Source organism: Monodelphis domestica, chromosome 4 (genome assembly GCF_027887165.1).
Source record: "Monodelphis domestica isolate mMonDom1 chromosome 4, mMonDom1.pri, whole genome shotgun sequence".
Lineage (NCBI taxonomy): Eukaryota > Metazoa > Chordata > Mammalia > Didelphimorphia > Didelphidae > Monodelphis > Monodelphis domestica.
This window is the reverse complement of record NC_077230.1, coordinates 26,843,588-26,856,180: the sequence shown is the minus strand read 5'-3', so window position 1 is coordinate 26,856,180 and position 12,593 is coordinate 26,843,588. Positions and strand designations below refer to the sequence as shown.

Here is a 12,593-nt window from a genome sequence, read left to right as displayed (position 1 = left end):
GAATGTACATGTTGGGTTTGGCTTAAGTGATTTTTGAGAATTTATCTGAAACATCAAAATAAAATAAATTAACAATAACCAACAAAAAAAATTCACTTTTAACACTCATTACTGAAAGTTAGGGACAAAGAACATTCAGTAACATTCATTTGCTTTTGGATGCTACATTTACACTGCTTAAATTAAAAGAAAAAAATCACACACACACACACACACACACACACACACACACACACATCATTGAATTTCAAGTCAAGAAAAGACCTGCCTGCAGACATTAGTCTGTGGCCTAGAGCAGAGGTGTCAAACACACCTCCTGCACTACTCCTGAGGACAGCTGGAAACATTAAAATGTCACTGGAAAATATTTAACAAAATAAATAAAAATATAATTTGTTGTTGTTCAGTTGTTTCTGACTCTTCATATTCCCATTTGGGGTTTCTTTGGCAAAGATACTGGAGTGGTTTGCCATTTCCTTCTCCAGAAAAAAAAATACAATAAAACATGGTTAATGTTAATGTATTTTCTAAGTCAATATTGCTGCCCCCAAGGGATCCTTTATCCAGATTTAGTGGTCTCTGTTTCTATTTGACTGACCACTGACCTACAGTATGTCATTTAACTTGCCCGAAACCTAATTTCCCCATCTATAAAATGCAAACAATACACTATCTACTTCACAGCATTTTTGAGTGCTCTATAAACCTTAACATGCTTTATAGCTGTAAGTAACACTACTGTTTCATTAATGCAGTATTGATTAGATTTAGAAGCCCCCTAGACGATCCAAAAATCAAGGACCCTGTTGGTACTTCTTTCCAATCTAATGGAGATTCTAAAATTATAATGAAGACATTTGAAGGTTGATACAAAGACTCCCAGTCATCTCAGCTCTAGAGACTCATGAGTAAACAATTAAAATTATATTAACTCTAACCATATAAAAATAAACTATATACAGGGGTAATAAACTTATACAACAGTTTTATTGCTACCATTAGACCATAACACGGTAGTAAACACACCTATGGAGGCTTCTTCCCTGGGTGTTTAAGAAGAAAAACTACAAGTTAAAGTTTCCAGACACAGACAATAATGTCTGTATGTGAGGTTTCCTCACAATACATTTTAATGTGGGTCTTGATACAACAGATCCATTAAGCTATTATAGAATGGCTTACTAATGACTTTCAAGTTTGTGCCATTCCAGGATCTAATGACCTTTTTGTTCAAATCAGAAAAGCTATTAATCTCGCACATCTTGGAGGTTTCAAATAACACTCATTTTCAAAATGTTAAAGTGATTTTACATGATAACAAACATTTACCTGGAATTGTTCCGTGGTTACTAATGTTAATCGACTTACAAATTTCTTTGCTATTAGCTATGACTGTGCCAAAATTAATTTTTGTTTGAATTTCCAAATGACAGGATGGAATCAATCTATAGGGGGAGAAAAAGGTAGACTTTTACTACTAGAAGTTGTTAATACTTCCTTGAAGACCTATTAAATTAATGCCAGCAATTTCAAAGTATGAGTTAGAATTATAAAATGACTGTCATGTTGTTGTTTTTTTTTTACCAAACATAAAACTTATACATCCAAATGTGTATTCCCCCTTCAAACTAGACACTTTTGAAGATTATAATTATACTGTGTATTATTCTAGGCACTGTATATAGAAGGCTACATATATATATATATACACACATAGGATAATACAGAGGTTGTAACCTTGGTGATATGGAACTGGAGCTCAGGAAATATTGTCTGAATACATAAGTTTGGTAGTAAAATTCATGGAAGTTAATTAGGTCACCATGTGAAAGAAGAGAGAGAGAAGAGGGATCAAGACAGAGCTATGCCCATAAACATATACACTTATTTGCCTTTTCCAGGGGAAGTTTGGGGGATGGGGCAGGTAAAGGGAAGGTACTATGTGCAACTATATCTACTTTCCAAAATAAGCCTCATTTTCCTAGATATACATTCTTCTCCCTTGGTCCTGACCCTCAACATCCCTGAAAAAGAGTATTATTTCCACTTATAGTTTTGAAATGGAGACAATTTAAAATGAGGACAAAATTTATAAGGATATAAATTCATCTGTGCCCCTTATGGGTACAAAAGTCTTAGTTTGTCTATGTGTATCAAAGATATAATCAGTGGATTTAAAGGCTAAAAATATGAATGCCTATGAGTGAAATGTACTCACATACTAATAAAAAGATTTACTTTTAATTACATTAAACTTATAAACTAAGGCAATGTGATTAATGTAATAGACTATTTGGTTCCAATATTATTGCAATTATTTGGTTTTAATATATTAGAATTAAAATTTTCTATAATTAGTCAAATCAATAATCCTAATAAATTTCCATGCCAAAGAAATAAATAACAAAGAATTAAAATTGAATTTATGTGGCTGAAAAGATAAAGGAAGCTTTTTTTTTTCATTTTGTTGATAAATATACATTGGGTATAATTTCTAGAAAAGTTAACCAAATATAAATTCTGTATAAATTCCTACCCTGTATGACTCCCCAACAAATCTCCCACACTGGAGGCCCTCCTCTAAGAAATACAGGTAAGTTATTATAATCATTGTACCTCATTCTTTTAGCTCCAAAAAGAAAGCACATGAATTCCATGATGCCATTGCAGCATCCAGGCTGTGTCCATATTAAATTTAACAAACTTTCACTAAGTTTTTACTACTTGTAAGACACTTTTACTTTCACTTTGCTGCATAACTAATCCATCTTTTCTGAACATACATTTCTTAGATAACAACTTTAATGTAACTTCTTTTACACGTGTCATTACTAGTGATGTGCCTTGCTTGTTTATACCGGCCAATAATTTCTCTATTGTCCTTTAGGTCACCTGTACTTTTTATTCCTCAGAAATTGCCTCTTTCCATGATTTGGAGCCATAGGGGAGAAAAATCAAATACTCAAATGGATCTGTGATTTCATTAATTTAGGAATTCCTTCTAACAAGGCAGAGAGCAATCCTCTCAGGTCTGACCTTCCAGTATAACTCTTGTCTAAGTCATCCCATAAGTTGGCCACAGTGTGTCTACTCAGTGTGCTAGAGGCATTCCTCTCTTTCTGCTAACTTTTCAAGGGTAAAAGTAGGGCACTCTGACAGTCTACCTGTCATCCCTCACCCTCACCTCTTTCTAATATACACTGCCTTTATGGTATGTTTTACTTCTGGTCTGCTAGATTTTGTATAAATTTTATGTTGCAGCCTATAAGCATCCACCCTATGCCTCTCCAAAGCCATCTGAGTGATGTTCAGTTATTCACAGATATTATTTGTCTCTGACTGTCATGTAGCATGTAGGTAGAATATTGGCATTAATAAGATAAACCTTGTTTCCATGGGAAAACTTTTTAAAAAATACTTACCTCCTGTTTTAGAACTGATTCTCAGGATCAGTTCCAAAGCAAAAGAGCTGTTAGGGCTAGGCAATTGAGGTTACGTGACTCGCCCAAGGACACACTACTTGGAAGTATCTGAAGCCAGATTTGATCCATGGGAAATTTGCGAGCATTAAAGAAACTGCAATTTCACAAAGATAAACCAGTCCATTATCTTCCTGCTGTTCATCTATAAACCCAAATCACTCCCCAGCTGTAGAGGGCATACATATGACCATATATACATACTGAGAAAATATTAGTATTAATAAGACTATTTCTTGTCAGTGAAAAACTTGGTATCATTAAAAGTATGGCACATTTCCCATTGTAGGATCCCCCCCCCAAAAAAAAAAAACCTTCTCAGAGATAATCCTTCATGATATGGATTTTTAGTTTTTAAAGAAAAAAAGAGAAAATAAGTAAGGCACTATAATTTTTTTCAAAAGCAATTTAACTTGTTCTCATCATTCTATTCAATTCTGGAAGCAGATCATTTATTTGCACTGCTCATTAAAGATATCTGAACTAACTTCATGGGAGATCCTTCCCACTTCATGTGTGCTGTGTTAAGGAATGTCATTCCCTCCCCCTCCTGAGGAGCTTGACTTGTTCATCAAACATTCCTGACATAACACAGTCACACCAGGTTTGTACATCAATAAAAGTCAAGGCTTTGGGCTTGTGAGGGGGAGAACTGAGAAGAGAACTAAGAAGGAAGAAGTCAAGAACAGAGCAGGCAGGTGAGAGGGATGAAGGAAGAGACTTGCAGGCTAGGGACCATGTGGTCAGGTTACTTATAGGAATGATTGTCTACCCTTTCCAATAAACCTTATAAAATATATATCTGAGTAGAAATACTATTTCAATTCTTACACTCCCTAATAGGAATTTTTCATCCTATTGTTTTAGTGGTGGTGGTGATGATGGTGGTGGTCATTTCTTATGGGGATTGTTAAATTGAGTTAAAAAAGCAAATAATCTAATAAGGGAGGTCTTGCAGTATTCTGAAGCTGAATGGAATCAACACAAGGTTATCAACCAAGTCCCAAAAGACTTCACCATTTATCCCTTTCCAATTCAGACTCTGCCCAAGAAATCCTCTGACAATGGCAAGCTCTATTAGTCAGCATGTTGATTTATGCATCAATTAATTACAGAGGGCTTTGTTAATATCTATCAAGTAATCTCATGTGAATTTAACAAATATATGAAGTAAAGGAGGTAGATGGCTCAGTGGATAAAGAAAGCCAGACCTGCATACAGGAGTTCCTGGGATCAAATCTACTCTCAGACACTTCCTAGCTATGTGCCCCTGGGCAAGTCACTTAACCCCAGTTGCCTGGCCCTTACCACTCTTCTGACTTAGTGCTGATATGTCATATTAATTTTAAGACAGAAGATAGGGATTTAAGGAAGAAAAAATGTATTTGAGAACTCCTTCCAGAGAAAAGCATTGTCTCCTTTTCTGCTTCCTAAATGAAATGTTTCTATATTTCTTTCAAAGATATAATCACTCTTCCAGCTATCTGGGTTTATGGTTTTAAGTGTCATTACTATCTACTTATTCCACATTTCCAATCAGTTGCCAAGTCTTGCCAAATCTACCACAAAATATTTTTACATTCATTTCCTCCTCTCTATTTGCATGGCCATTGCCCAAGTTCAGGCTTTCATCACTTTTAATCTGCACAATTGTAATAGGCTCCTCATTGGCCTCTCTTCCTTAAATTTCTCAACCACTTCAATCTATCCACATAACTGCCAAAGTGAATTCCTGATTAACAAGTCTGGCAATGTCATTCCTCTGTTTAATGAATGCCAATAGTTCCCTATTACAAAAAAAAAAATGGAATTTGAGACTTCAGTGGACACCCAATCCAACTCATTCCTGAAAGGATTTCCCATGTAAATATATTCAGTAATTGATCATCCAATGTTTGAATAAAGACCTCCATGGAGAGTAAACAAACTCACCACTTCTTGAGTTGGTCCGTTCCAATTTTTAACAGCCTTGATTGTTAGAAAATTTTTTGGGGGGAGGAGGTTTTTATTAAGCCTAAATTTGCCTTCTTACATCTTCTCCCTTTTGTTTAGTTCTGTTCTCTGGGATTTGACAGAACAAGTTGAATCCCTCTTCTGCCATTCAAGTACATAAACATATCTATTATGTTTGTCCTGATTCCTCTCTAAGTGAAACAATTGTAATTGTTTCAATTATTCTTCATATGGAACAAGATCAAGACCACAATTACCTCTAGAATCAAATATTTTTTCCTTGATTGGCCCTAAAAACCCTTCACAGAGTAACTAACATATTTCTGGACTTATAGTTATTCAAAAAATGTAAGCTCCTTGAAACTAGATAGTGTTTGATTGTGCTTATATCTGCAGCCCTTAGTACAGGGAAGGTACCTAGTAGGTACTTAGTAAAAATTTTCTGAATTACTCGTTTTCAGAACATAAATGATTCAGCCAATCTGGTCCTTATGATGGTCTTCACACTTAACATTCCATCTTGCAAATCTTGCACCTCCAAACCATAAAAATCCCTTTTTTTCTTTATCCTTTTTTCCAACTTTATGTTGATTTTGCCCTATGTTCTTTCAATGGTTCAATTGCATGCCACCTGCTGATTCAAATACAATCCCCACCTACAGTTACTTCTGGTCTATGAAAATATAGTCAACTTTTGGAGGAATTTTGTTTAGTGCTTCTCATGCATTCCAACTCTTCTTTGAAAAAAGCACTGACTTCCAAGTGACAGTATAAAAGTCTTTGGCATCTTTTACTTCTTAGTCTTAAACCATTATTTCCCAAAGTACTTTTCACCATCTTCCTCTGTGTCTACCTGGACACTAAGTCTATCAAGAATCAGTGTTTTATGCTGACTTAATTTTAAGAAGCTTTTCATGTTCTTTGTAGCATATCCCCACTTGGTTATCCTCTATAATAGACTGGAGCAAATGAAGTGAAATTAGGGGCCCTTTTGGCCTAAATAATTAGTCAAGTGTTCAATGAGGTGACCTTTCTTGCTGTCTTGTGGCATAAGGTAAAAGGATCAAGGATCTAGGACTATAAACTACCTCAAAGATTATTTTTTCCAATTCCCTCATTTCATAGGAAACTCCAGCTCATGGCCCCCTGAGTGACTTGCCCCAAGTCACACAGAGTGTAAGTAACAGAATTATAATTAGGACTAGAGGAATGTGATTCAGCATTCTTGTAGCTGCACCACACAAAGATAAAACCAACTCAGTTAATTCCTTTATTTTCTGCCTAAGGAAAACCAAGAGTCATTCTTTCATTTATCTGCAATTTCCTTTTATTTCTTGGATCTTAAATAAAATAAAATCCATTTCCTCCAGAAATATATCACTTTGTTGATCAATTCTAAGAATCCCATCTTTAGAATGCCAACATTTAAATTAATGTAGATAGATGGTCCAAAAACTGTTTGATTCTTATAGCCTCCAGGCATTTTCCCCATTCTATCAATTTTACTGCAGCATAGAAAACCAAAGGCAATTTCCATTTTATTTTGTTCCCTGAGTTGGAACAACCACAACAAATAATTAATCACCTAATGGATAACCCAAGGGCTGGTCACTGTATCTTGCTGGAGCTTCAAATTTGTTGGCATGATCTTCAAGAACCAAAAGTCTATGCCATGATGAAGCACTGAAAAGTTATTTTCAGGGAAGATTTCTTCAAAAAGCATGACATCCTAGCATCAACAGTAAATTTAAGATTGAAGAGAAAATTATCTCCTTTAAAATGAAAGCATAACTACCTAGGCAAATATCTAATACTTGATATCAAGCAATAGTTCCAAAGCCATCACTCAGTTGTTCACTATAGTTAGGTACCCATGCATTTCATGTAGTCATAGAATAGCAACATTTTCCCTGTTCTGAAATTCGATGTATCTTCTCCATTATTTACAAAATAGTTAAGTGGTATGAAGATGGAATTTAGCTCTCCCCTGATTGTAACAGTGAAGGTACTTAGCTCTTTCTTGATTGTGAAGATTAAATTATAATCCTCTGTCTATTTGTTGATTTAGTCCCTAGAAATGTAAGCACAGTGCCTGAAGTTGAGTGGGAAGATCTGCCCATGTTAGATCTGATCACCAAGGGTGTAAATCTTCCACTTAGTCATGAGGTGGGAGGTCTGTGACCCACATGTGCAATAGTGGGTATGAAATTAGAATTGATTAATTGCCTTCTGGGCAGTCCTAGAGCAGAGTATCTGCTGTGATTGGTAGACATGAAATTTAGGGAGATAACACAAGAGAAAAGGATCTTTTAAAAAGGATCTTTTAAAAAAAAAAATCCTAAAAAAAAAAAAAGAAGACCATGGAAGGGATTTGGGATGGAAGAACTCTGACTCAGAGTAAAGACTGGAGGACAGACACTTGAAGAGAGACTAGAAGAGGAACTTGACCCTGGAGGAACTTGTGCAGGAGACCTTAGACTGCTTTCCTTTTAGATGGTAACTGTTGATGAGTGAAAGGCTGACTTAGTGACCCCGCCTTTCTGGAGGCATGAAGCCTCCAGGAAAGGCCCATTATCTTGAGACTCTTTTCCCCTGGCTGGGGCTTAGAATTTCTAAGTGGTATCAGTGGAAGCCAGAGCTTGCTTGCACTCTCTCTCTATCTCTCTCTGTCTCTCTGTCTCTGTCTCTCTCTCTCTCTCTCTCTCTCTCTCTCTCTCTCTCTCTCTCTCTCTCTCTCTCTCTCTCTCTCCCCTTTTATCTCTTCCTTAATATCTTCCCTCTATTGTAAACAAACTACCATAAATTCCATTTACTTTAGTAATTCAATTTAGAAATTAAATCCCTGGCAACCACCTATATAAATATTCAGAGTCCAACCACAATTAAATTTAACAGTGGATCCATTATACTACTTTTCAAATTAAATAAAATATTAGCTGGACTTCATAGGTATACTCTAAATAAAAGATTATTTTTAATTAGTGCTCTACTGAGAAAGATAACAGAATATCTTTCTGATTTAAATTTGTCTAAATGTAGTAACAAGAGAAGAAAATATTTTTAGATATAGGCAAAAAATTCCAAAACTTCAATCATAAGGATCATTAAAATATTATGAATATGTGTCCCTTCGGTTTATCTATGGTGGTATTAAATTTCAAGTACATTTAAAATCTAAAAAAGTAAAGAATATTATTACTTAGAGACTCTATTTATCATGGGAGAATGATGAAAATATCAGCATTAAAATATGAAAATGACATACCCAATCAGTGGAATTTCTATTTTTCTTTTTGCTACCATAACATACATTTTTTCAAAAACGTCTTCTGCTTTTGTAGGTTTAAATGTCACAGTAGCTGTCACTTGAAGTCCAGTAGCAAGTGGTATTGGGTCTTTGTTCAGGTTCAACTTGAACTGCAATTTAAAATAAAAGGTCAAATTATAACTAAATTTCTTTACTAAAGTGTTATAGTTGATCATAATTCAATTGAATTTTGTGCATGTCATCTAAAAGAGCTTATCTTGTTAGAGTCACTCCCCTTCCTCATGTCCCCAAAAACAATTTGATCCTGTCCTTATCTTTCCAATATTGGGCTATGGACAGGAGAAAAACATAATTTAATCTGACAAACTCAGTCAGTAACTGGGTATTCTGAGTACCCACAGAGTATGAATGTTTAGAGAATGGTCAAGGTCTCCACTACAAAGCATTTTTAAAAATCTAATGGGAAAAAGTTCACTCAATAATGTTGCTCAATCTTAAATGAACATTTGGTATTTCACATTTTTTTAAATTATTTCTATTGTTTAAGTTTGTTTCACTAATGCCAAAAGGTAGAACTATAGGGAAAAAAGTGGGGCAAAGAGTGTGTTTGCCACACCAACTTACTCCTTCTGAGAGTAAAAGTAGCCAATTCCTCTCAGGCCACTTTGCCTCTGTGAATTTTAGATTTACTCCACCCTGCTTAGTCTTTAGAATTCTAGCAACCAGGTATGTATACACCCCCACTTAAGGATTAACTGTGAGGAGGATGGCCAATGACCGACATGTGCTAGCAAGTAACAAATCAGAAACAACTGACAGGCCCCCTGGGCTGTCCAGGGTCAAGCTTAAGCTACCATTGGTACATGTGAGACACAGGAAGTTATGTAAAGAACGACCAATTTATTTCACATCACTTCCTCTCTCCAGGCTCTCTCAGAGACGTTGGGCTCTCTCGGGGACATGGGGCTCTCATGGTTCAGTGTTGGGAGCTCATGGCAATGTTCTTGGTGTGCTTGCAGGTTTTTGCTCTGTAGAGTGGTTTAGGTGAGGCATCTTCCCTGAGTGAGTCTGGTGAGTGGCTAGGCTGATTCCTCCTTTCCTTTACCTCCTAAAGCACTATCCCCTTAGGAGGCCCCTCAACTCAGAGGAGACCTTGTGGCTGGAAGCTGAACTAGATTTAATCTTCTGAGGAGACCTCATGGCTGAAGCCTCTGAACTTCCCTTGCCTTAGGCTAGGCCAGAGAAATCTTATACCCTTTTCTCTCTCTTTTCTTCTTAATTTCTTCCTACTATTGTAATTAAACCACCATAAAAAATCCCAAACTGAATTGAGTATTTTATTGGGATTGAATTTAAATCCCTGGTGACCACTAAAATAATATATTCAGTCAACAACCCTAATTTTACACTTAACACCTCTGCTCTTCATTCGTACCCATCCCCTGCTTTCTCTCACAATATTGATAAGATAGTACTTTGTCTTGGGCATCTGCAACTTGTTTGTGATTTACTTTAGTCCAGAGATAAGAAAATAAAGCTGAAAGTTCAGTTTAGAGTTCTGATTTTTTAAGGGCTATACAAATGTAAAAATTATCAATAAAAATCAAAACAGTCCTTCAAGTTCCCAACATGGCCTCTACCATCTAGATGATAAAAGAAATTTCTGCGCTAGTAAAATTCTGTTTAAATTAAAGTCATTGGCTTTCCCATTAATCCCCCTGTACTCCAACTATGGACAGACATAAACTAACATAAACATAAAATTCAGAATGATAAAATTTGTGTAGATAAAGCACAGTGAGAATAAAAGAGTAACTTCATCATAGTGAAGAAATAATAGATAGTCAACAGTTATGGGCAGAGGGGAGGTATGAGGAAGTAGAGTACAAAGATTTGGAAAAATGAAACTTTTCCAGAACTTTTCAATCCCAACTCCTTGATAAACCAATTCGACTCTAAATTTCTCTTGAGCCCCTGACCCCATAAACATATCACCAATTATACTTCTCCAAGATTAAGCCTGTTTTCCCTGAGTTTTCTCAAGGCTAAATACTCTTGAGTTCCTTCAACCTGTCCAAAGGACTTTCATTACCTGCTGGCCCTTCTGTGGACACTCTGAGATATAATCAATATTCTTTTCCAACTGAGACACTCAAAACTAAACAAAATACTTCATACTTGGTCTAAGGAGGGCATAATACAGAGGTATTATCATCACTTTATTCGTGGAAGCTATACTTGTCTTAATGAGGCCTAAAGTAACATTAGAGTTCATTGTGTGACATATTATCAAATCATAATGAATATATAATCAACCTCAACTCCTTAGTTTTTATCAAACTTCTATCTAATCAAGTTTAATCAATCAATGAATAATAAGTGCCCACTATATGTCAGACCATATGCTAAGTATCTACCCTATCCTACATCTGTCAAGTCAATTTTCTTAACCTAAATATATATTTTTTCATTATCCCTCCTGAATTTCATCTATTTGGATTGAGCCTAACATTCTAATATCAGGATCTGTTTAGAGCCTCAATGGCATTCAGTGGGTCATCTATACTTCCCTGCTTTTGTATGTCTTGTCAGTTGAATGTACATGCCATCTATATCTTTATTTGAATCATTAATAAAAATGTTAAGTGGCAACAGGGCAAATGCCCATTCCTAAAGCACACAAATGGATCTCTTACCAGTAAACATTAATAGCTATATAATCTTTGAATCTGTCTGTTCATTGAGTTTCAAATCTACCTAATGATGTTAGGAATTAGTCTACATCTATTCATCTTCTCCACCAAAATATTTTGTAATATCATTTAATAGTATTTTTTTGCAAAAATTCTAACTATATCAATAGCATCAGTTGAGTGATCAAAAAGGAAGAGAAATAAAGCTTTTTTGGCCACACCTTCCTTTGTTATGGAAGTTTGTTAACCATCTCATCAAAGTTTACTTTCATAATTGCTTGCTCTCTCTGTCTGTCTGTCTCGCTCTCTCTCTCTCTCTCTCTCCCTCTCTCTCTGTCTTTGTGAGTGTGTGTCTATTGGTGTCTCTCTGTCAGTCTGCCTATCTCTCTCTCTCTCCCCTCCTTTTAATCAAGACATTAAACCATACATATTTCTGTGATACCTCTCCTATTTTTCATGATCTTTCAAATATCATCTACAATAACTTAACAATGACATGTTCCTATTCTTTCAGTACCAAAGAAAGTAGTTTATCTGAGATAGATGGGTTGATTTTTCTCAAGAACAGCTAGATGTCATGATACATATACAAAGATCAACTATGTACTAGGGCATAGAAATACTGCATACAAATGGAGAAAAGTAGAAATAATAAATATAATTTTTCAGATCATAATGTGATAAAAATTATACTTAACAAAGGTCCATGGGGGAAAAAATTAAAATTTATTGGAAACTAAATTATCTAATTCTTCAAAACTGGTGGATCAAAAAAGAAATCATAGAAACAATTACAGACTTTATTAAAGAGAATGACAATGAAGAGACATATCAAAACCAATGGGATACAGTCAAAGCAATATTCAGGGGAAAATTTATATTTCTGAGTGCCTATAGTAAAAAAATCTATTGGGAGGGGATAAATGAATTGGGCTTACAACTTAAAAACTTAGAAAAATAAATTAAAAATCTCCAGATGAAAACTAAATTGGAAATCCTAAAATTTGAAGGAGAAATTAATAAAATTGAAAGTTAAAAAACTATTGAACTAATTTGGAGCTGGTTTGAAAAAGCAAATAAAATAAAGTAGTGGTTAATCTAATAAAAAAGAAAGAATAGAAATCAAATTAATAGTATCAAAGATGAAAAGGGTAACCTCACCTCTAATGAAGAGGAAATTAAGGTAATTATTAAGAACTA

At 35.1% G+C, this 12,593-nt stretch overlaps 1 protein-coding gene across 2 annotated transcripts in view; it reads right to left on the bottom strand.

Annotated features, from left to right (window-relative positions):
• Positions 1–12,593, bottom strand: part of CFAP47 (cilia and flagella associated protein 47) — an 886,918-nt gene that overhangs the window by 848,718 nt on the left and 25,607 nt on the right. For both annotated transcript variants that reach the window (XM_016433371.2, XM_056826271.1), the window contains exons 2-3: positions 8,698–8,849; positions 1,330–1,445 (exon numbers count right to left, since the gene is read on the bottom strand). In XM_016433371.2, coding sequence (XP_016288857.2) covers positions 1,330–1,445; positions 8,698–8,849 — 268 coding nt within the window. The remainder of the gene's footprint in view (positions 1–1,329; positions 1,446–8,697; positions 8,850–12,593) is intronic.